This window comes from Pan paniscus, chromosome 15 (assembly GCF_029289425.2).
Source record: "Pan paniscus chromosome 15, NHGRI_mPanPan1-v2.0_pri, whole genome shotgun sequence".
NCBI lineage: Eukaryota > Metazoa > Chordata > Mammalia > Primates > Hominidae > Pan > Pan paniscus.
Genome location: NC_073264.2, coordinates 104,068,095 through 104,092,252, shown reverse-complemented (window position 1 = coordinate 104,092,252; position 24,158 = coordinate 104,068,095). Strand labels below are relative to the sequence as shown.

At 56.9% G+C, this 24,158-nt stretch overlaps 2 protein-coding genes across 6 annotated transcripts in view; one reads left to right on the top strand and one right to left on the bottom strand.

Moving 5' to 3' along the window:
- The window catches only part of CDC42BPB (CDC42 binding protein kinase beta), a 128,013-nt gene extending 120,436 nt beyond the window's left edge, over positions 1-7,577 (top strand). For all 4 annotated transcript variants that reach the window (XM_034938206.3, XM_034938204.3, XM_034938205.3 and 1 more), the window contains 5 exons: positions 1-118; positions 221-338; positions 1,535-1,640; positions 1,772-1,842; positions 6,116-7,577. In XM_034938206.3, coding sequence (XP_034794097.1) covers positions 1-118; positions 221-338; positions 1,535-1,640; positions 1,772-1,842; positions 6,116-6,247 — 545 coding nt within the window. In that variant the 3' untranslated portion in view covers positions 6,248-7,577. The remainder of the gene's footprint in view (positions 119-220; positions 339-1,534; positions 1,641-1,771; positions 1,843-6,115) is intronic.
- A 1,523-nt stretch (positions 7,578-9,100) lies between these two features.
- Positions 9,101-16,042, bottom strand: AMN (amnion associated transmembrane protein). 2 transcript variants are annotated; one of them, XM_034938207.2, is made up of 10 exons: positions 15,998-16,042; positions 11,470-11,557; positions 10,990-11,207; positions 10,707-10,844; positions 10,429-10,537; positions 10,228-10,310; positions 9,879-10,041; positions 9,638-9,800; positions 9,472-9,559; positions 9,101-9,389 (listed from the first exon to the last, which is right to left on the bottom strand). In XM_034938207.2, the coding sequence occupies exons 1-10, from the start codon at positions 16,040-16,042 to the stop codon at positions 9,285-9,287; spliced, it is 1,200 nt and encodes a 399-aa protein (XP_034794098.2). In that variant the 3' UTR covers positions 9,101-9,284. The 2 variants fall into 2 exon arrangements, with proteins under 2 accessions (XP_034794098.2, XP_054954021.1); XM_055098046.1 differs by lacking the exon at positions 15,998-16,042 and having other exon boundaries at positions 10,990-11,668.
- Positions 16,043-24,158: the final 8,116 nt, after the last annotated feature.

Genomic DNA, 24,158 nt, shown 5'->3' with positions numbered 1-24,158 from the left:
GAGCGGTTCTCAACGTGCCGGACACCTCCGACAACAGCAAGAAGCAGATGCTGCGCACCAGGAGCAAAAGGCGGTTCGTCTTCAAAGTCCCAGAGGAAGAGAGACTGCAGCAGAGGCGGTAGGAGCGGGGCCTCACGGGGCCTGCCGGGCCTCGCTCTAGGGAGGGGGCCAAGAGGATTCTCACATATCCATGAATCTCAAAAGTGTGTCCTTTCCCCAGAGAGATGCTTAGAGACCCAGAATTGAGATCCAAAATGATATCCAACCCAACCAACTTCAACCACGTGGCCCACATGGGCCCAGGCGACGGCATGCAGGTGCTCATGGACCTGCCTCTGGTGCGTGCACGGCCGGGATAGGGCGGGCAGGGCACCCCATCTCCTCCTCCCCGCTCGGGCAGCCATGCTGGCTGAGACCGTCCCAAAGGCAGTGCCCGCGAGGCTGGTGCTGTGCTCTGACCTGGCGCTCCTGTCACACAAGCCCATCTCCGCTGAAGCTCTGTTCACGAGCACTTACCCTGTCACAAGGCCTTGTGCACAGGCCTCGGGCCGCCCTGGGCGGTGATGCTGCAGGTACTTGTGAGAGTCCACCACGTTTCGGCCTGTGAGGGCTTCCTAAGGACGTTTGCCATCAGGTGGTGATTTCTCAGTAACACCTTCGTACCAACAGCATACTTTCTCTTTTTTACTTAAGAAGTATGTTTTTGGCTGGGCGTGGTGGCTCATGCCTGTAATCCCAGCACTTTGGGAGGCCGAGGTGGGCGGATCACGAGGTCAGGAGATCAAGACCATCCTGGCTAACACGGTGAAACCCTGTCTCTACTAAAAATACAAAAAGAAATTAGCTGGGTGTGGCGGCAGGTGCCTGTAGTCCCAGCTACTGGGGAGGCTGAGGCAGGAGAATGGCATGAACCCAGGAGGCGGAGCTTGCAGTGAGCCGAGATTGCACCACTGCACTCCAGCCTGGGTGACAGAGCAAGACTCCGTCTCAAAAAAAAAAAAAAAATTATGTATTTTAGGCTGGGTGTGGTGGCTCATGCCTCTTAATTCCAGCACTTTGGGAGGCCACAGTGAGTGGATCACCTGAGGTCAGGAGTTTGAGACCAGCCTGGCCAACATGGAGAAACCCTGTCTCTACTAAACTACAAAAATAAGCTGGGTGTGATGGTGGGCATCTGTAATCCCACCTACTCAGGAGGCTGAGGCAGGAGAATTGCTTGAACCCAGGAGGCAGAGGTTGCAGTGAGCCGAGATCACGTCATTGCACTCCAGCCTGGGGGACAGAGCAAGACTCAGTCTCAAACAAACAAACAAAAAAAGTATGCTTTTTATAGGATTTGACCTGCCCTGAAGTTGCTATTGCCAGTTCTTAGTTCCCGACTGTCCAGAACCCTTGTCCAATCCAGAGAGCCCTCTTGGCCCCCATTTTGCTCATCAAGGTCACGAGGCCACAGCCACCGTAGGTTGCACAAACTTCGCAGCCGGCCCTGCCGGGTGTCAACCAAGCATGCTCATGTGTTGCTATTTCTGCCCAGAGTGCTGTGCCCCCCTCCCAGGAGGAAAGGCCGGGCCCCGCTCCCACCAACCTGGCTCGCCAGCCTCCATCCAGGAACAAGCCCTACATCTCGTGGCCCTCATCAGGTACAGAGGAAGCGTGGCCCCTGCAGCCCTGGGGGAGGTGGGGGGTAGGGGGTGCTGGAATGGGGAGACCCCAGGCATTTGATTCCGTTCTTGACTTTCTCCCTAAGAGGAAAGCTGTCCTTGTTCTGTAGGTGGATCGGAGCCTGGCGTGACTGTGCCTCTGAGAAGTATGTCTGATCCAGACCAGGACTTTGACAAAGAGGTGAGACTTGCCCAGGTCCAGTGCTGAGGCTATGAGCCTCCACTGCAGGAGGAAAAGCAGCCCGAAGATCTGGGGCCCTGGGTGGTGTCACAGCCCTTTTGGAGCACCCCACTTGTGGTGTGAGGGTGACGGGGGCAGGGGTCGGGGTGGCTGTCCCCTCCCCCAGGAGGCTCGTGCAGCAGTCTCTTGGTCAGACCCCAAGCTCCTTTGGGAACGCTGACTAGAGACAGGGCTGTCACACTGCCCCAGGAGGAATGGAAGCTTTCCCGCCAACCTGCCTCCTTCCTCTGGACTCCCTGTGTTGTTTTATGTACTTCAATGTGATACATCAGCAGTCTCTTTGGTCTGGGCTGACCTTCCACATTGGTCGGTCTGTCTGCCCCTCCCTTGGGATGGCGCTTGGTGTCAGAGTGTGAGGACCACCTCCAGGACAAGCGCCACTCTTGTGCGCAGCTCAGCCACACTGCTCTGGCCTCAGTTTCCCCTGTGCGGAATGGGGATGAGAATGCAGTCGAGGGAGGCGGGGAGCTGCAGTGCTGAGGGCTGAGGAGTGAGCTGAGGGCTTAGCCCCCGGCGCCATCCTTGGAGGGAAGGAGGGAGGGATGCAGGCGGAGGGGCCATGCTCATCTCTCCACCACACATCTCAGCCCCAGCACTGAGATGTTTTAACATCAGCTGCCGAACGGACGGGCAGATGCCTTGCACATGTTGCTGGTTCTGCCAAGGTCAGCGTCTCTTCCTCTGGAAGTCCTTTGTCTTTTCCGTCCTTTGTCCATCCTACTCTTCCACCCTTTATTCTGCAGCAGGCCCCCAGCCTGTCTTTGTCTGGTGGGACAGTCACATTTTTGTAGCAAGCACTGCTGTTACTTTACAGAACGCTCCTGAGTTTGAGTTTGTCCGCTGTTTCCTGGTCATGGGATTTGAAGTGTGTCTTAGGCTGTCACATTATACAGAGGACATGGTGTCCCTCTTAGGGTACTGTGTCCTGAGGCAGCCAGTGCCTGTCTCGTCTGCATGACCTTGTTTGTTCTTTTAAATTTAAGTGAAATTCACAAAACAACAATTTTTTTGTTTTTTTTATTTTCATAATAATATAGAGGCAGGGTCTCACTTTGTTGCCCAGGCTGGTCTCCCAACTCCTGGGCTCAAGCTGTCCTCCTACCTTGGCCTCCCAAAGTGCTCAGATTACAGGCGTGAGCCAGCACACCGGGCCCAAAATAACTACTTTAAAGTTACTTTAAAGTTTAAACTACTCAGTGACATTTGGTACATCCACAGAGATGCAGTCACCACCTCTTTCTCATTCAGAAACATTTCCAGTCTAGCTGGGCACCACGGTTCACGTGTGTAGTACCAGCTACTAGTGAAGCTGAGGTGGAAGGATGGCCTGAGGAGTTCAAGGCCAGCCTGGGCAGTGTAGTGAGATCTTGTCTCTAAAACATAATAAAAAAGACATTTTCATCATTTCAAAATAAACCCCCTGCCCTTTAAGCACTCTCTCCCCGTCCCTCCCTCCCCTCAGCACCTGGGCAGCCAGTAGTTTCCTGTGATTTCCCTGTCTGGACATTTCGTGGAAATGGAATGCCCAGCCTCTCGTATGGCAATGTGTTTGACCTTTTGTGCCTAGCTTTCACCTGGCATACTGTTTTGTGGCTCACCCCCGTTGTAGCATGTATCAGTGCTGGCGTTTCTATTGCTAAATAATATTCTCTTGTATGGCTAGACCACAGTTTGTTTTCCCATTCTTCCCCTGAGGCACATTTGGGCTGTTTCTGTCCTTCAGCTGTTGTGAGTGGTGCTGCTGTGAACACGTGTGTGCACATATGTGTTTGAGTGCCTGTTTTCACATTCGGGTTTATGCCTGTGAGTGGGATTGCTGGATTTATGTGGTAATTCTATGTTTAACTTTTTGAGGAACCACCAAATTGTTTTCTGCAGCAGTTGTACCATTCTATATTCCACCAGTAATGTGAGGGTTCTCATTTCTCCACATCCTCACCAATACTTGTTCTTGTTTTTCTTCTTTTTAATAGTCGTCCTGGTGGCTATGAAGTAGTACCTGATTGTGGTTTTGATTTGCATTCTCTAAAGACTTATGTTTAGCATCTTTTCATATGCTTGTTGGCCATTTCCGTACCTTCTTGAGAGAAATGTCTACTCAAGGCCTTTGCCCATTTTTGAAATGGGTGGTTTGTCCTTTTGTGGCTGGGTTGTAGGAGCTCCTGGCATGTTCTGAGTACCAGGCTCTTGTGAGAGATGTGATGTGCAGATGTCTTCTCTTGTTCTATGGGTTGTCGTTATTTACATTCCTCATAATTAATGTCTTTTTTTTTTTTTGAGACAGAGTGCAGTGGCACGATCTTGCCTCACTGCAACCTTTGTTTCCTGGGATCAAGTGATTCTCATGCCTCAGACTCCCAAGTAGCTGGGACTACAGGTGCCCGCCACCATACCTGGCTGATTTTTGTATTTTTAGTAGAGGCGGGGTTTCACCATGTTGGCCAGGCTGGTCTCAAACTCCTGACCTCAAGTGATCTGCCCGCCTTGGCCTCCCAAAGTGCTGGGATTACAGGCGTGAGGCACTGTACCCGGCCTAGTACAGCCATCTTAACAATATTTTTACTCCACGAACATGAGATGTGTTCCATTTATTTAAGCTATTTTTTCAGCAATGTTTTGTAATTTATAGTGTACACATTTTTCCCTTCTCTGGTTAAACTATTCCTAGCTATTCTTTTGGATGCTGTTGTAAATTGAATTTTTTTTTTCAGTTTCCTTTTCAGTGTGTTCATTTCTGGTGTATAGAAACACAACTGACTTGTGTGTGTTGATCTTATACCCTATAACTTTGCTGAATTTATTAGTTTTTTGTGGATTCTTTTCTTTGGGATTTTCTACGTGTATAATCATGTCATCTGCAAAGAGAGATAGCTTTACTTCCTTTCTAACTTGGAATCCTTTTCATTTCTTTTTCTTCCCTGATCGCTCTGCCTAGAACCTCTAGCCCCACGTTGAATAGCAGTGGTGAAAGCAGGCATCCTTGCCTTGTTGCTGATCTTTTTTCTTTTTCTTTTTTTTTTTTTTTTTTGAGACAGAGTCTCACTTTACATGTAGCCCAGGCTGGAATGCAGTGATGCGATCTCGGCTCACTGCAAACTCCGCCTCCTGGGTTCACGCCATTCTCCTGCCTCAGCCTCCCGAGTAGCTGGGACTACAGGTGCCCGCCACCACGCCAGGCTAATTTTTTTTTGTATTTTTAGTAGAGACAGGGTTTCACTGTGTTAGGATGGTCTCGATCTCCTGACCTCGTGATCTGCCCACCTTGGCCTCCCAAAGTGCTGGGATTACAGGTGTGAGCCACCACACCCGGCCCGTGGCTGATCGTAGGGGAAAATTTTGTCTCTCACCATCGGGTATGGTTAGCTGTTTTATTGTGTTGAGGAGGTTCCCTTCTATTCCTAGTGCTTTTCTCAGGAAAGAGTGTCGCGTTTGTGACTTTGACTGCTTGGTTGCAGGTGCGCGCCACTGTGCCTGGCTGATTTTTGTTTTTTCTGTTTTGTTTTGTTTTGTTTTGTTTTGTTTTGTGACGGAGTCTCGCTCTGTCGCCCAGGCTGGAGTGCAGTGGTGCAGTCCCGGCTCACTGCAAGCTCCGCCTCCCGGGTTCACGCCATTCTCCTGCCTCAGCCTCCCCAGCAGCTGGGACTACAGGTGCATGCTGCCACGCCCGGCTAATTTTTTGTATTTTTAGTAGAGACGGGGTTTCACCATGTTAGCCAGGATGGTCTCAATCTCCTGACTTTGTGATCCACCTGCCTTGGCCTCCCAAAGTGCTGGGATTACAGGCGTAAGCCACCACGCCCGGCCTGATTTTTGTATTTTCAGTAGAGATGGGGTTTTACCACGTTGGCCAGGCTGGTCTCAAACTCCTGACCTCAAGTGTGATCCACCCACCTTGGCCTCCCAAAGTGCTGGGATTACAGGCAGGAGCCACTGCCTCCGGCCCCATCTGATTTCTTCACTACAGAGTTGCTGTCTTTTGTAATGATAATTACCATGTTATTTTTGAGTGGGATTAGACATCAATTTGTGACTCTCACCAGCACGCCTAAAGGCCCCACGAATCGCTGGTGTAGAGCGTGTGTGTTTTCATAACACGAAGGGAGAAGAGCAGTTGCGACAGTTGTCCCTGAGCAAACATTTGCATCCAGCTGGGCACGCGTGCCTCCCCAGGCTAGGGCAGCAGGTGCTCACCCTGCCCTCTTCCTGTTCACAGCCTGATTCGGACTCCACCAAACACTCAACTCCATCGAATAGCTCCAACCCCAGCGGCCCACCGAGCCCCAACTCCCCCCACAGGAGCCAGCTCCCCCTCGAAGGCCTGGAGCAGCCGGCCTGTGACACCTGAAGCCGCCAGCTCGCCACAGGGGCCAGGGAGCTGGGGATGGCCTCCAGCGTCAGTGCCAAGACTGAGCGGGCCCTCCAGTGTTGTCCAAGGAAATGTAGAATCACTTTGTAGATATGGAGATGAAGAAGACAAATCTTTATTATAATATTGATCAGTTTTATGCCGCATTGTTCGTGGCAGTAGACCACATCTGTTCGTCTGCACAGCTGTGAGGCGACGCTGTTCCATCTGCACATGAAGGACCCCCATACAGCCTGTCTCCCACCCCTGACAACCCGAGAGGGCATATGGGGCCCTGCCAACGCCACTTCCTCAGCAGAAACCCGTCATGACGCGGCTGCTTCGGAAGCAGACATCTGGGGACACAGCCTCAGTACCCAGTCTTTTCCCTAGTTCCTGAAACTTTCCTAGGACCTTAGGAGAATAGTAGGGGGTCCTATAGCATTCCCAGTGTCACTAGAATTTTGAAGACAGGAAAGTGGAGGTTAGTCTGTGGCCTTTTTTTCATTTAGCCATTGCATAGTCAGCTGCAGAAGTCCTGCTGACCACCTAGTCATGGACAAAGGCCCAGGACCAGTGACACCCTGCGTCCCTGTGTGCGTTAAGTTCATTCTGGGTCGCAGCCATGAAGTGTCACCAGTATCTACTACTGTGAAGTCAGCTGTGCTGTTTTCTATTCGCTTCCACGGCTTCTGCCTCCTGCCATAAAACCAGCGAGTGTCGTGGTGCAGGCAGGCCCTGTGGCCTGCTGGGCTGAGGGAAGTCAGAGCCCCAGGGCGCCACGAAGCAGCCACTGGGATACCCCACCCCACCCCGCCCTGCCCGCCCCCCCCCACCAGTCCTGCCCCCGCATGGAGCCCCCGTGATTAGTAGCCCGTATGATCACGTAGACCCACCCAACACACTCCTGCACACTGGCCCCGGCCCACGGCGCGGCAATCCCCTGCGTGTGGATTTCACCTCACCCTTCTTTGTACCAGATGTTGAGTGACCAGCTCTGTGGCCCTGTGTCGTCAGAGGCTTGTGATTAACTGTGGCGGCAGACACAGCTTGTCCACAGCTTGGGCCAGGCTTCCCCTGTCCTCCCACCGGTCGGCTGCTTGGCAAGGCTGTTCAGGACGTGCACTTCCCCAAGTCGGCACTGAGTGGCCCAGCACCGCCTAGCCCTGCCACCCCACTGCCCTCCTGGGCCTTCTGCTGGATGGGCACCTGGGGGGGTTCTGGTTTTTACTTTTTTAATGTAAGTCTCAGTCTTTGTAATTATTGAATTGTGAGAACATTTTTGAACAATTTACCTGTCAATAAAGCAGAAGACGGCAGTTTTAAAGTTCCCAGTGGTCCGTTTGGATGTGATAACATGTCACCCGTGTGTCTGGGCCCCAGAAGTGCCTGAGCTCCAAAAGGCAGTGAAGGAGCCACCTTGCAGAAGATGCTATTCGCCAGCAGAAGCTATTCTGGGTAACTCACTCGGAGGTCACACAAAAGGCTGCTGTTGGGGTGTTCAGCCTGAACAGAGGGCAGGAGTGAAGGGAGGAGGGCAGCGTGCCTGTGAGCCCCAGCCAGGCAGTGCCAGGGCCCCAGGAGCAGGCTGCCCGGGAGGGTCTGCCTGTCCACACCCATACACGCCAACCCCGCCAGCAGCCCCAAGGGACAGGATGGGGTAGGCCTGAGGCCCCAGGAAGAGGCAGGAGCTCTCGGGGAGGTCTGGGCCAGGGTGAGTGGTCCCTGGTTGAGGGAATGCTCGGAGTCAGTTTCCTGAGTTATGCAGGCAGTTGGCTTCTATTTGCCACTCACTGAGACCTAGTTGTCCTTGGTAGGACAAGGGCAGTGATGGCCCCTGCAGAAGAGTGCGGACCTGGGAGAAGACTGCAAGCCAGGGCAGGCAGCCCAGCACCCAGCGGGGGCACTTGGGACCTTGAGCTCTGTGCCAGGCAGCATGGCCTGGGCTGCTGCTGCAGCAGGCGGCTCCCCTGGAAGCCCAGAGCAGCTCTCCTTCCACAGCCCACACCAGAGGCAGGTCCCTGCCAGCACAGTCCATCATCTGTGACGGGTGAGCAGTGGGCGGCAGGTGGTGTCTGGTCAGCTCAGGCTTGCTCTCCAGTTTGCACCTGACACTAAAGAAAATCGTGGCTAAAAAGTGCGTGTGGGAGTATCGGCCACTTTTAAAAATGCGAGCTATGGTAGCTGTTGGAGCACACACGTGAACTGTGGCGGTCACTCAACGGGACACTGCACAGCACTGAGAGTGACTCATTCCAACCACAACACAGACGCACCTCGAAGCACGGGGCCCTGATCTGGGTTACAGCACGTGTCCTGGCGGCTAAGCTGGGCCCCTGGGCAGGAGATTCCAAATGGGGGCCAGGCCATGACTGGGGATGCCGGTGACATCTCCAGCCCCAGATGCTGGTTTCACAGAAGTGGTCACTGCCACAGTTGCAGCTGCACACACAGGGCTGGACCCTTGTCTGTGTCGGTGCAGTGGCGCACGCTTGCACATGGGTGACCCCATATGATCTGCCTTCGCACCCAGCAGCTTGGTACCAGGAGGGATGCCCACCCCTTTTCCGTCCGCCCCACCAGGCACGGCCTTTGGCTCCGTCCACCCCTTGCCTCTCTCCCACCCCTCCCTCCAGCTCCTCACCCTCCCCTCACCGGAAGGCGGGGGAAGCCCCACTCCTAGTTCTGGGTTCAACTTCGCAGATCCCAGCCTCTGGCCGCCCAGGTGACGACCAGCGCTGCCTCCAGCAGTGGCCAGCTAGACCCCTCCCACGTCCCCCAGTGCGAATGGGGCGCAAGGCTGGGCTCCTAGTCCTCATGGGCGGGGCCGGTGGCGGCACATCCAGGCTGACAGCAGGTGCAGGAAACACCTTTACTGAGTAAGGCCACTCTGTCCTTGGCCCCCGGAGGAGGGGGAAAGGAAGGGGAGGTTTGGGGGCTGGACGAGGAGGTGGCTAGCCCCCAGTTCGACTGGGGTCAGGGAGGTTCTGGGGCCAGAGGGGGTGGAGAGCCCCAAGGTCGACGGTCAGGCGGCCGCTCAGGCCTCGGCCTCGGCCCCGGCGAACAGAGGGTTGACGAAGTAACTGTGGCTGGTGCTGTCTGCGGCCGCCTTCGGAACCAGGCTGAGCGGCCGCGGCAGGGGCTGCGGGGTGACAGGGTCAGGCGGCGGTCGGCGCCGAGTCCCGGCCCCGAGGAGGCCCCGGTCCCCCCTCCAGCCCCCTCACCAGCTCCTCGGAGGCCGTCACGTCGAACACCGGGTTGTGGAAGCCGAGGGGCGCTCCAGCCGGGGCCGCCGCCTCGTGCCTCCTCCACCTGAGGGCGTAGCGGGGACGCAGCGTGAGCCCCTCGGAGCAACCCCCAGCCCCACCTCCGCGCCCCCGCCCCGCGTACCTGAGCCTCCCTGCGCGGCGCAGCAGCGGCGGCGCCACCAGCAGGACCAACAGCGCCAGCAGCACGGCAGCCGCCACGCCGCCCGCCAGCCCAGCCGCGGAGCTGCCCCAGACGTGTGCGCCCGACTCCCGCATGGTCGCCTCCAGGACGCCGAGGGCCTCGCCTGTGACGGAGGGGCCGGCTCAGTCTTCCCCGCGGCGGGGCGAGGCGCGGCGGGGCGGGATGGGACGGGCGCGGTTACCGTTCTCGGCGACGTCCGCCAGGAGGGCCCGGGCCAGCCGCCCCGCTCCGCCTGTCTCGGGCCCATTCTCCACCAGCACCACCTGGATCTCCGTAGCGGCCTCACGGAGCCGGGACGAGCGTGGCACCTTGGACACGGCCACCTGCAGCCCCTGGTACTGAGGCTGGGGAGGGGGACGGGGTTGGTTTGACTCAGCCCCCCGCCCTCCCCGAGCCTATGGGGACGCTATGGGCAGAGGCAGATAGTGGGCAAGTGAGCAGCCGCAGGGACCCTGCAGAAGGGGCGTCCTAGGCGGAGGCGGTAGGGCTGGGGTCGGGACTCCCCTCAGCTGCCCGCGCGGCCCCATTACCAGACCCAGGAAGGTGTCCAGTATCCGCGCCCGGTACCGCTCCAGGTCAAATGCGGGGCCGTGGGTCAGCAACACAACGGCTCCTGCGGCGGGAGGGCAGGGGTCAGCGCCGTGGATCCGGGCCCGGCAGGAAACTGAGGCGGGGGACGAACCTGGTCCTCCAGGCCTTCCCAGCAAGCAGGGCCCGGCGGGGGCGCTTACCACAGAGGTCACAGCACTGCCCCTGGGGCCGGAGGGCGCTGTGGCAGGCGGCCTGGGGGCAGCGGCCGCCCAGGGGCTGGAGCAGGGCCGCGCAGATCCACGGCTGCGCCTGGTGCGAGGGGCGGTGGTCAGCGCGGAGGGCCAGAGCGGACCGCAGCGAGAAGGGCGATGCGTCCGAGAAGCAAGCCGGCGAGAGACCGTGGGAGCGCGGCGGCCCTGTCCCGGGCACAGTCCCGACCCTCGCGCGGCCCCCGCGACTCCACTGCGGCCTCGCTCACCTCCGCGTTGCCGCACACGCAGCCCGACGGGTCCGCGCAGTCCTCGGGGCCCACGCTCAGCGCGCCCGGCCCGTGGAAGCGTAGGCGGCCCGCGCGGGACGCCAGGAAAACAGCCAGGTCCTCGTCGCGCGTGAACGTCTGCGGGCAGCCGGGTCCCCACCGGAGCCAGCCCGAGGAAGAGACTTCACCTGAGTGCTCAGACCCAACGTGCGCAGACCAGGAGGGGCGGGGTCGGGCCGAGGTGGGGAGAGGGGACCCGAGCCTCCCTCCCCTCAGTGCTCACCCGGCCCAGAGCCGAGATGCTGCGGACACGCACGGGGCTAGCGCCAGGGCCGAGCCCCACGCGGAAGGAGGCACTAGGCGGAAAGAAGACGTCGTCGTGGCGGCAGGGCACGCGCTCGGCGTCCACGAAGAAGAGGCCAGGTGCCTCGTCCCCAGAGCGCCACAGGTGCGGGTCATGCCAGGAGAAGCGGTCAGAGTCGCGGAAGACGGCAGGTTCGCCTGAGCCGGAGCACATCCCTGAGCTCCACGGAACAAGCGCCGCCCCACACCACGCCACGCCACGCCACGCCACGCCACGCGTCTGAGCGCGACCTCCCACGCCCCGCTTCGGGACACTTCCGCCACTCCCTAAACCACGCCCCCGGAGGCGCCCTCCCTCCAGTCCTCCCTCCCTCCGGGCCAGCCCCCGGACGCGCCTTCCCACCAGTCCCCGCCCCTGCACCTGCCTTTCCAGAGCCCCGCCCCTGCCCGACCGCCTCACCCGCGCCACAGTCCAGGTGCGAGCCCACGTCTGAGACGCCGAATCCGGCTCCTGAAGCCAGGACGAGTTCCCCATCCAGCGGCAGGAGCTGCAAGAGGCACGGGCTGAGGCGGCGCCACGCGGGGGTCCGGGCCTGCTCCGCGCCCACCCCGCCCCCAGTCCCCTGGGACGAGAAGCCGAGACCCTGTGCACGGAAGGAGCCCGGGCGAGCTCAGGCCCGGGGTCCTCGGCCTGGCTGAGGCTGGCTGAGGAAGCGGATCTGGCCTGGGAAAGATGGGGCCGCGTGGGCAAGGCCCCGAAGCGGGCACAGCCCAGTGTCCTGTCCCTGAGCTGGAGGTCTCACAGGCCAGGGGCAGAGCCCGAGCCGGGGAGCGAGACGGAGCCGTGGGGAGTCTGGGGCGGAGGTGACTCTGGCCAGGGCCTGTCGCCTCCCCCCATAGCCCCTTGAGAACGTGCACAGGCCCAGGGCTCCCAGGTTCCAGGAACTAGTTTCGAAAGTTGCCCGGCCCCTGGGGAGTCTGAGGCCGCGCTCTTGGTGTGTGAGGGAGGGAGGGAGAGGCTGCATCTGGGGGCCAGGGGTGCAGGAGGAGGCAGGGAGTGTAGCGGGGAGGTGGAGTTGCCCCTGCTGTTTCCTATAGGCCTGGGCTGGGCCTTGCAGCTCCCGCACCACAGAAGTGGGGCCACAGCCCAGGTCTCGGGTGTCAGCAGAAATATGGGGGGTCTGACTGGCCGCCCCTCACTCCCCCTCTCCTCCAAGGGCCAGGACCTCAGCCTCCTGCCTTCTTGCTTCTGCACTTCTCCCTCAGGGGCTGAGGGTGAGCGCTGGGCCAGGGCAACCCTTGCTGCCAGGTTGTGAGGGGCTCAGCACAGCAGGGCGCGCCCACCCGAGGCAGGACCCACTCTTCGGCCCTTCCAGGAGGGCACTGCACCTGAGCAAGAGGCCAACACCCCCAGCGACGTGAGGTCACACTTCAGTTCCGTGCACACCTGAGGGTGTGGCACTGCCAGCAGGGCAAGTCCCCCCACAGGTGCAGAGGTGGAGCCGTGGGGACGGAATGTGTCATAGCTCAAAGCGCCTCAGGAACAGGGAGGGGTTCCCAGGAAGAAGCATACCAAGAACACCGTTTTTTAAAGATTGAAGGGGAAAAATAGAAACGTAACATAATAGTTGAACAGACGAGCACGGTAGGTAAGGCCAGGAGTTTGAGATCAGCCTGGTGAGAAACATAGTGAGACTCCATCTCTACAAAAAATTTAAAAATAAAAAGAGGATATAATTTTTAAATATAGGGCAACATTTATAATAGAAACCAAACTTAAGGCCAGGAGCGGTGGCTCATGCCTGTAATCCCAACACTTTGGAAGGCCGAAGCGGGCATATCACTCGAGCCCAGGAGTTCGAGACCAGCCTGGCCAACATAGTGAGACCCCCATCTCTACAAAAACTACAAAAATTAGCTGGGCGTGGTGGCACAAGCCTGTAGTCCCAGCTACTCGGGAGGCTGAGGTGGGAGGATTGTTTGCGCCCAGGGAGGTCAAGGCTGCAGTGAGCCGTGATCACGCCATTGCACTCCAGCCTGGGCAACAGAGTGAGACCCTGTCTCAAAAAAACAAACTTAACAAAGTATTGATGAATTAACCAATACAATATAAGACCTCTACAGGGAAAACTTTAAGATGCTAAAGAGGCCATGGATGACCTGAAATATTTAGAGAGTCCGTCCATGCTCTTGAATGGATGGCTTGACAGCATAAGGCTGTTATTTATCCCAATCAAAATTCCTGTAGTCTCAGCTACTTGGGAGGCTCAGGCAGGAGAATCGCTTGAGCCCGGGAGGCAGAGGTTGCACTGAGCCGAGATCACACCACTGCACTCCAGCCTGGGTGGCAGAGCAAGACTCCATCTCAAAAAAAAAAAAAAAAAAAAAATCCAGGGTTTTTTTGGTGGTGGTGGTGGTAGTTGTTACCTGGCAAACCTATTCTACAATTTATCTGCAACAATGAGATCCACAAAGAACCTTGGAGCAGGAGTGAAGGGGATGGATATTAAGCCATCCTGCAGAGCCACGGTGTGGATAGTGTAGGATCGGCAAAGCGGCCTGTGGACTTGAAGACAGGGCTCAGAGAGACCCACAACACCCAGGCACACGACGGATTCCAGCAGTGCTAGAACAAAAGGGCAAGGCAGAGGATGCTGGAAGCTGGGTTCACTCTAAGGAGAGAAACAGAGCAGGAGCCCTCGCTGGTGCACGTGCCCCATAGGTACACAGTCCATTACCATTGTGACTGAGGAGCAGACGCGGTTCTCAAAGGAAACAGAAAAAACACAGTTCTAAGGTAAGGCGTTTTGCATTAGGTCGATTAAAATGAAGGTTTCTGTTCAGCACAGGACACTGCAGGCAAGTCCACAGTGAGCAGACTTGCAAAGCCTCCAGCCAAGGCAGGGGGATGGGTGAAAGACAGGAGACTCCCCCAACAAGGAAGCAGGCAAAAGGTAGAAATGGGAGGAAGGGCAAGGAAAAGGAAAATCGCAGGGAGGGACGCTCCCAACCACAGAATTACAAAGTAAGGCACTGATGTGCACGGCCTGTTACTCGGGCCCCATCTAGGCAGATGGATGAAGCTGGGAGCCGGGGGTGTGGAGGGCAACATAGCCGACGCGGGCAGGGGATGGGGGTGCTTGGGCGGCTCTGGGTGAATTCGGCCTCTGCAGGCTGGGACCCCGGGGCCACTGTCCCCTGCCCCTGCGCTGTTCCCACCAGCCAATGGATGATCAATGAATGAATTATTGAAGAGATGAATGAATGGCGTATTGCCTCCTTTCAGAGCCCAAGTGCTTCCAAAGGAGATCATGAAAGTAAGGAGGCCAGCAGGGGAGGGGAGTAGGGGGAAATTCATGCCCTGGAACCCCCACCCCAGCCTGACTCCTCTGCTCACAGGTCCCCCATCAGCTCCCAGTGCCCCCCTCACTCGGGCTGCCTGGTTGTCAAGGTTATGCGTGGGTTCTGGGGGCCGGGCCACAAGGGGCAACCGCCTCCCTCTCCCCCCTCCTCCCGTTTCCCGGGTGGGAGCGTCGCCATCTTGCTGTGGGTGCCCTCCCCAGTGCGTGGCAGCTTTTGGGTTAAGGCAGCTTTGGAAAACCTGAGGGAATGAACCAAGCGGCCCTGGGATGGAAATGAGGCCCAGGGTCCCTGACCCCGCATGGGGCAGGAGGGGGCCAGGCCAAGCCCATTGAGCCATCCTCGCCACCCGCACACGCGGGGGCCCCAGGCCTGGACCCCACATCTGGAGCCGACACCCCGACCCAGCTCACCAGTGACCCTCACTCAGGAGTGACTGAGCTGGCAGGTGTGCAGGTGACAGGATGACGCAGCCCAGGAGTGGCTGTGAAGGGGCTGGAAGGAAGCTTTTGCCCAGAGGCTTGGCCTGCAGGCCCCACAGTCACCCTGGAAGCTGGTGGGCTGCCGATGCAATGGGACAGTGGCCACCGAGGATACTCAACCAAGCGGGCAGGCTGTGTGCCAGTGAAGCTGTATTTACTGTCGCTGAGGTGTGAATGTCATATATTTTTCAGGTGCCACAAAAGATTGTTCTTTTTTTCCCCAACGATTACAAAGTGTAAAAACCGTTCCTTGCTCCACCCGTAGGGGCTGCATTTGGCCTGTAGCTTGCTGAACTCCACCTTAAACAAGGAAATTCGCTTCTTTCTCTGGGGCCTTATCAGAGCCTTTAATACGTGATGAAGCTCCAGGAAAGTGCAGGCTGCAGCATTTCCCAAACTTACCTACTCATGGAACCCGCTTTCCTCCCAGTTCCCATCATGTTCTTGGAGCGTTGTGTGAAGCAGTTTGAGAAAAAGGTCCCCTAGGGCAGCAGTCCCCAACCTTTTTGGCATCAGGGACCAGTTTTGTGGAAGACAGTTCTTCCATGGACTGATGGAGGTGGGGAAGGTTTCAGGATTAAGCTGTCCCATCTCAGATGTCAGCCACTTAAGGAGTGCACACCCACCCAGGCCCCTCGCTGGCGCAGTGACAATAGGGGTCCCTAGGAGAATCTGATCTGATCTGAAGGGAGGCAGAGCCAGGCAGGAGTGGGCTCGCCTCTTCCTGGGCGGCTGCTTCCTAACAGGCCAGGGACCCGGATGGTGGGTAGAGGGGGGGTGTTGGGGACCCTTTCCCTAGTGTTCTAAAGGTGGAGCTTTAGGCACCAGGACAAGGCAAGGCTTTGGGGGAAGGGCGTGGAGCAGGCGCTTCCTGGGAAGACCACCCACTGCTGGGCATCACGAGGGCTGTGGGGACAGGGGCGCCTCCCATCCCTCCCAGGACACAGCCTGGCTGGGACCGTGGGACCAAGCTCCCCTAGGTTCCCCCCCACTCCCTGCCTCCTAGAATATTCTCCAGAGGCCAAAGTCCCAGTCCTGCAGTGCCTCCATGCCGGTGGGGTCCGCCCTCAAGGCACAGCAGTCCCTGAAGGCGCTTCAGAGACTCTGTGAACCCCCAGCCCGGTGGCAGTAGCAGCCCGGCCTTACCATGTCTGAGACGGCGTGACCTTCTTGCACCAGGACTGACACCATCTGCAGGAAGAAGCTGCCTCAGCCGAGCCGGGAGCAACCCCCACCGGGGCCACACGGTCTCAGGGGTCCAGGCCCATCACCGACCCCGCCGGCGCTCCCAGGCACCTTGTCCGCCGGGAACTCAACGGCGCCGCCGGCGCACGGGGTCCGGTTCTGGCTCCAGTTGGCTGCGACGTCGAAGTCCGTGTTGGGGACCCAGAGTTTGGAGACCGCCTGGGTCAGTGCTGGGGAGGAGGCGACTGAGTGCCCGCCGTTCTCTCCGGGATGCTCCCTTCTCAGGGAAGGCCACCCACCCAGAGAAGTGCGGAAGGTCCGCGCGGATCACCCGGGACGCATAGGAACCCCATCCCCGGGGGCCCAGACCCAGGCCCTGGTCCCTCCCGGCCAGACTGTGGGCGCCCTGCCCGGGCGCTCTCCAACGGACTTCTACTGATACCTGCAGAGCCCGCTCAAACGCGCCCTACAGGACGCCTGCCTAGATAGCCTCCCGGCACTGCCCCCAGTTTGCCTGGCGCTGGAGCAGAGGACAGCGTTGTTAAGGACAGTGACAACTGGGGCATGGAGGAGGATGGGGCAGCACAGACCTCTTCTCGGCCTTGGAATCAGGAAGGCTTCCCGGAGGAGTCCTACCTGGGCCGGGAAGAGCTGCGACAGAGCGCAACCCGGTATGAGAAGTAAGAAGGGGCTGGGGGCGGCAGGACCAGGTCAGGCCGGCCCTGAATGTGGTGGGTGGGGTTGTCCTGAGGGAGCCGCGAGGGGTTTAGGGAAGGGGGCGCCAGGGACACGCGCCGGCCTGGTGTGAAGGCGGAGGAGGGCTCAGTGCTCCCTTGGGGACCGGGAAACTGAGGCAGTCTGCCAAGCCCCGCAGGCGCACACTCGCTGCTCTCGGCAGGTTCTGGGGACCGCGCCCATTTCGCAGACGGAAAAACCGCGAGGGCAGGAGCCGCCGGAGGCCGGGGCTGGCCGAGGTTCCCGGACCCCCTCCTCTCCTCTCCCGCACCGCCCGATGCACTGGCCGCGCACTCCCGGGCTGCGCACTCGCCAGACGAGGGAGGCAAGGCCGAGTTTCACGCCCCCAACCCTCCAAAGCCCTCGCTGCCCACTCCTCGGAAGATCTTCACCCTCCAGGTCTAGAGCGACCTCGGCCCTGGGTCCTGACAGACCGCTGCCGTCCGGGCCCGCACCGGTGTGGTCCCGGCTCACCGCAGAGCTGCAGCCACAGCAGGACCCGGCCCAGGACGCCCATCTCGCCTCTGCTCCTTGCACCTGACCAGGAGACTTTGCCCCACTGGACCCACGTGACCAGGCAGGTCGGGTGGGGGCACCAGGGTCCGTTACACATTTACCTCCAGACCCGCCCAGGGCCGACTCTTCAGGCCCCTGGGAGGCACCTTCTCAGCCTCCCCTTACCCGCCCCTGCAGGGCCTGAACACCTTAGGTTCTCAGGAAGAAGGGCAAAGAAGAAGGGCTTGGCGAGACTGACCTACCCTGTAAAATGGGTGTCTTGCCGGGAGGGGGAATAAACGACCTTTGAATTCACCCCTTTCTCTGTCCTGTGTGCTGCTAGGGCTGAGCTAGTCTGCTCACCATTGGAACTGGGTGTCCACTTCTCCACGCAGTGCCCCTGTCCCATGGGTTGTGGGTGGTGGTTGGATGATAGAAGGAAGATACTGGATGGAACATGGTATGTGGATGGTATAGGAGGGTGGATTGTGGATGATGGTGGAGAGTAGTGGATGGTGAGTAGGGGACAGCTGATGGACAGCAACATTGATGGTGCATGGTGTATGGCGTATGGACGCATGGCAGATGAATGGTAAATGGTTGACGGGGTGGATGGTGAGTGATAGAGGGTGGATGGGTGATGAATGGATGGATGAGGATGGTGAGTGAAAAATGAATGAATGGCCGGGCGTGGTGGCTCATGCCTGTAATCCCAGCACTTTGGGAGGGTGAGGCAGGCGGATCGCGAGGTCAGGAGATCAAGACCATCCTGGCTAACGCGGTGAAACCCCGTCTATACTAAACATATACAAAAAAATTAACCGGGCATGGTAGAAGACGCCTGTAGTCCCAGCTACTTGGGGGGCTGAGGCAGGAGAACGGCGTGAACCCGGGAGGTGGAGCTTGCAGTGAGCCAAGATCGCGCACTGCACTCCAGCCTGAGCGACAGAGCGAGACTCTGTCTCAAAAAAAAAAAAAGGAAAAGGAATGGATGGTAATCAGGGAGTGGTGGATGGATAATGGCATAAATGGATATATGGCCGACAGGTAGATCATAAAGAGTGGGTGTTGGCCGGGCACGGTGGCTCACGCCTGTAACCGCAGCACTTTGGTAGGCCAAGGCGGGCAGATCACCTGAGGTCGGGAGTTCGAGACCAGCCTGACCAACATGGAGAAACCCCATCTCTACTAAAAATACAAAATTAGATAGGCATGGTGGCACATGCCTGTAATCCCAGCTACTTGGGAGGCTAAGGCAGGAGAATCGCTTGAACCTGGAAGGCAGAGGTTGTGGTGAGCGGAGATCGCGCCATTGTGCTCCAGCCTGGGCAACAAGAGTGAAACCCCATCTCAAAAAAAAAAAAAGTGGGTGTTAAATGGTGGATGTTTGGTGAGTGATGAATGCTAAATGGATGGATGGTGGATAGTAAATAGATAGATGGTAAATGGATAGATGGTGGATGATGGTTGCATAAATGGTGAATTGTGGATGGAGATGGACGGTGGATAGTGAATAGATAGTGGATAGTGGATAATGGGTGGATAGTAGATGGTGGATAGGATGATAAATGGATGGGTAATGGATGGTAGATAAGTAGATAATGGATAAATGGTGGATGATGGATGGTAGGTGGATGATGGTTGGTGGGTGGTGGATAATGGACAAGTGAATGGTGATGAGTAGATGGTGAATATTAAGTGGATGGATGGGTGGCAGATGGTAGATAGTGGATGATAGATGGTGGATGGTGGATGGTAAGATGAATAGTGGTTGGTGGATGGTGGGTGGTGGATGGTGGGTGGATGGAAGGATGGGTGGTGAATGAGTGAATGGTGGATGGTGAATAGGTGGATGGTGGACGGTGGATGGTGAATGGCGGATGGTGGATGTGAATGGTGATGGGTGGTGGATGAATGGATGGATGAATGGCGAATGGTGGATGGCAGATTGTGGATAAGTGGATGGTGGATGGATGGATGGTGGATGGGTGAATGGGTGGATGGATGAATGGTGGATGGTAGACAGTGGATGAGGGATGATAGATGAATGGTGGGTGGTGGATGAGTGGATGGCGAATGGGTGAATGGACATATAGATGGGTGGATGGATGGATGGTGGATGGTGGGTGAGTGAATGATGGGTGGATGGTGGATGAAGGGATGGTGGATGGTAGATGGTGGATGTGTGAATGGGTGGATGGATGAATGGACAGTGGATGAGTGAATTGTGGATGATGGATGAGTGGATGGTGGATATGTGAATGGGTAGAGGGATGGATGGGTAGATGGACGGTGGAGAATGGATGGTGGATGAGTGAATGGTGGATGAATGGATGGTAGGTTGTGGATGGGTGGATGGTGAATGTGTGGATGGATAGATGGTGGATGGATGGATAGTGGGAGTGGATGGTGGATGGATGAATGGTGGATAGATGGATGGTGGATGTATGCATGAATGGACGGTGGATAAATGAATGGTGAATGAATGAGTGGTGGATGGAAGGTGATGGTGGATGGTGAATTGGGATAGATGGGTGGTGCGTTATGAATGGTGGATGATGGATGGTGGATGGATGGAAGGTGATGGTGGATGGTGAATGGGGATAGATGGATGTTGGATGATGGATGGTGGATGGATGGAAGGTGATGGTGGATGGTGAATGGGGATAGATGGATGGTGGATGATGGATGGTAGATGGATGGAAGGTGATGGTGGATGGTGAATGAGGATAGATGGGTGTTGGATGATGGATGGTGGATGGAAGGTGATGGTGGATGGTGAATGGGGATAGATGGGTGGTGGATGATAGATGGTAGATGGATGGAAGGTGATGGTGGATGGTGAATGGGGATAGATGGGTGGTGGATGATAGATGGTAGATGGATGGAAGGTGATGGTGGATGGTGAATGGGGATGATGGGTGGTGCGTTATGAATGGTGGATGATGGATGGTAGATGGATGGAAGGTGATGGATGGTGAATGGGGATGATGGGTGGTGGATGGTGGATGGTAGGTAGATGGAAGGTGATGGTGGGTGGTGAACGGGGATAGATGGGTGGTGCGTTATGAATGGTGGATGGTGGATGGTAGGTAGATGGAAGGTGATGGTGGATGGTGAATGGGGATAGATGGGTGGTGCGTTACGAATGGTGGATGATGGGTGGTGGGTTGATAGAGGATAGTATTTTGTAGAAGGACAGTTGATCAACAGACAGATGACGGATGGTAGATGAAAGCAGATAGTTGGCTGGGCGCGGTGGCTCATGCCTGTAACCCCAGCACTTTGGGAGGCTGAGGATGGAGTATCACTTGAGGTCAGGAGTTCAAGACCAGCATGGACAACATGGTGAAACCTTGTCTCTACTAAAAATACAAAAATGAGCCGAATGTGATGGTGCACACTTGTAATCCCAACTACTCGGGAGGCTGGGGCCGAATTGCTTCAACCTGGGAGGCAGAGGTTGCAGTGAGCCGAGATTGTGCCACTCCACTCCAGCCTGGGCGACAGAGTGAGACTCTGTTAAAAAAAAAAAAAAAAAAAAAAAGTAGATAGTTGATTGTGGATGGTGAATGGGTAAGTGTATGGATGGCAGCTCACAGATGGTGAATGTTATTGGTGGATGGATGGATAGAAGAGTGATTATGGAAGGATGGTTGATGGATGGTAGATGGTAGTTGAATAAAGGAGAACGAGGGAAAGGGCGGACGGTGGCAAAATGAATCATGGTTGCATAGTGGATGGTTGATGGGTGAAAGAGAAATCGTAGCTGTTGAACAGATGTGTATGTATGGATAGTTTGTTGCAATGCACGGTGGGTGAGAAAAAGTTGTGGATTTTGGATGTAGATGGATGGTGGACAAGACCAAATGGTGGAGGGATGGATTGATGGTGGATGAATAATGGTGAATGAATTTTAGATGATGTGTGAATGGATAGTAGTAGGTAGAGAGACAGTAGGTAGATGGATAAGAGTACAGGAGTTACTGGATATAAATCAATGGGTGGGTGGACAGAGCATGGTGGATAAATTGTGAATGAATGTGCGCTAGGTGATGGATGGATGATTGATGGGGGTTGGGGGAATGGGTCTGCAGTGCATGCTTGGATCTGCATCATGCACGTTGGAATGGCTGGGTGGTGAGTGAATGGAGGATGGATTTGTGGGTGTTGGGAAGCAGAGAGGTAGAAAGATGAACAGCAAATGGATTGTGCATGATGTTTGGATGATTTGATGATGGGGAGATGAGTTTCTGGGAGGGTGGTGAATTGGTCATTAGGGGATTACTGGTGGAGAGATGGATGGTGTGCCTTGTGGATTGGGGAGACACTGGTTGTAGCTGATGGAAGGGGGAGAATGGTGGATGGTTACACTGGGTTCCAATGGCAGGATCGTGGATGAGTGACTAGGGAAGGGTGCAGGAAGGATGGTGGAGGTGGGTATGTAGGCAGAGGACTGAGGGTGAAAGGGAAACTACTCAGTCTTGGAGACTTCTGGGGCCTTCCACCCTCCAGGCCATCCTGCTGTTTCCTGCACCCCCACCCTCACCTGCAGACTCTGCCATGAGCACCCCTTTGCTTGGCCTGGTATTTGCTTCTTTCATGAGTGATATGCTGCATCCGGGGAGGAAGGAGCCGCCACTGGGGGGAGCTCTGCCTCTTTTTGTGTCCCAGGTGGGCGCCTTGCCTCGACATCTCTGATACCACCAGCATTGCCCCTTACCTTGGAGGGATCGCCTTGAGCAGAGGTCCCTGCGCTCAGTGGCTCTGTGGTGCTGGCCCAGCCTAGGACGGGGAGGGTGGGTCCTCACGGTCCTGGAGTTTGGCTGCCCCTTGCTGGACTCACATGTCCTCAACCAGGAACAAACGGGATACTTGGGGGTCACAACTGTTTTGCCCCTTGTCTTGCTTCTCAGTGGGAAGGAGGCAGTTTGACTGATAGGGCTGCGTTGGGCTTCACCCCTGAGTGTCTGGCTCTACCCCCCATCCCCACCTCCACCATAAATGCAGAGAGCCAGGTGAGGCTCAGCAAACTTCACCCCTGGTGCTCAGGGCCACAGCCAGGACTGAAAGGGCCCAGAGGCTGGGGCTCCCTCTCCTGATGGTGGGGCCTCAGGGGAGTCCAGAGTGCTGGACAGCCAGGACTTGGGGCAGCAATGGAGCCTCTTTGACTACTGCTGCTCCACCTGGGCAGGCCATTCCTAGATTGTGCTGTGTGGAGAGGGTAGTGAGGCCACTTGGCTTCCTGGTCAGGGGAGGCTTCCTGAAAAAGGTGGCATTAAAATGAGACAGGAAGGATGAGATCATAGCTGCAGCCACAGTGAGGAGGTTGAATTGAAGGTGGCAGACCATAGGGGGCTGGGGCTGGCTGGGTGGGGTATTGGGATCCATCTCTCTTGCCCTGAGTGGCCTCTGGAGGTGGGTCCAGCAGTCAGAGGGTGGCCCAGCGAGCTCACATGAGGCAGCAGATAGGCACCAGGGCGCTGGGCAGACAAGCGGTACCAGAACCACTCACATGCAAAGATGTGAGCTGAGGAATGGCTGGGACCGCACTGCAGGTGCCATGTGTGCACAGAAAGCCCTTGAGCATATGCACAGGTGCCCCCGGCCCTCAGGCACACATGGGGGCACAAACTTGCAAATGGCTCAGAACCTCAGCAGGGAGGTGGAGAAATGCAAGCCCCGGAGTTTCCTCCAGTAAGAAGAATCTCTCACGGCCCAACTGCTTCAGCGCAGGCTTCAGCATCTAGAGGCTGTCTCAGTCTCTTGGTCCCTGTGTCTGTCTCCGCTATGGCTGGCGGCCCTCCTGTGTTGGTTTCCGTGTGTGCACAGCCTTCTCCACATGGCAGGGAAGGTGTCTTGGGAGAGTGAGACTCACCACCTCCTTGACCAGGCCATGGCAGGAGGGTCTCAGTGAGGTCTCTGATTGGTTCCTGTCTCCAACTCTGCACCAGTTCCTGTAGCCCGAGGTTGCTGTGCTCTGATTGGCCACCCTGGCTCACAGCCTCCCCTGAGGTGTGGAGGCAGCAAGAGTGACAGCCCTGCCTCCTGCACATGGCAGGGCCAGGGAAAAGGTGGGGTGGGCCTGGGACATCAGCAAGACAGGGAAAGAGCCCGCCAAGGCCTTGAGACGGGAACATGAGGGATGCTTCAAGGGAGCCGAGAACACCCGGTGCAGTGGCTCATGCCTGTGGTCCCGGCGCCCCAGAGGCTGAGGAAGAATTGCTTGAGCCCAGGAGGTTGAAGCTGCAGTGAACTGCGATTACCCCAACCTGGGCCTCAGAGCAAGACTTCAGGTTTTTGGGGTTTTTTTGTTTTTTGTTTTTTAAAGGAAGGTGGCTGGGCACAGTGGCTCACACCTGTAATCCCAGCACTTTGGGAGGCCAAGGCAGGCAGATCACCTGAGGTCAGGAGTTCGAGATCAGCCTGGCCAATATGGTGAAACCCCATCTCTACTAAAAATATAAAAATTAGCTGGGCGTGGTGATGGGTGCCTGTAATCCCAGCTACTTGGGAGGCTGAGGCAGGAGATTTGTTGGAACCCAGGAGGCAGAGGTTGCAGGGAGCTGAGCTTGCGCCACAGCACTCCAGCCTGGGCGAGAGAGCAAGATCTGTCTCACAAAAAAAGGAAGGCAAGAGGCAGGAGAGGAGGGAAGAGAGTGCAGGTGAGGCCAGGAGGCTTACTGAGAGCAGCTGTTGCTGGGTGGGTTGGATACAACTCAGAGGGAAGCCCAGGAGGGTATGGACCAGGGGTCTCCACCTAGCTTGGATGGGGCTGGGCCTGCTGCCTGTCTGCTGGGGTGGGGGACAGGCAGAGCCCCCCTGGTGGCATCTAGCGGTGGTCGGACCAGTCCTGGGCGCTGTCCAGGACTCAAATGCCGTATGACACTGC

Bases quoted from the DNA above. Each gene is read 5' to 3' on its own strand.
- AMN (XM_055098046.1), bottom strand. From the start codon at position 11,544: ATGGGGAACTCGTCCTGGCTTCAGGAGCCGGATTCGGCGTCTCAGACG. The intron at 10,311-10,428 runs GTAAGCGCCCCC...CTCCCGCCGCAG, and splicing joins GCAGTGCTGTGACCTCTGTG to GAGCCGTTGTGTTGCTGACC. The intron at 10,042-10,227 runs GTAATGGGGCCG...CCCCCTCCCCAG, and splicing joins TGGACACCTTCCTGGGTCTG to CCTCAGTACCAGGGGCTGCA.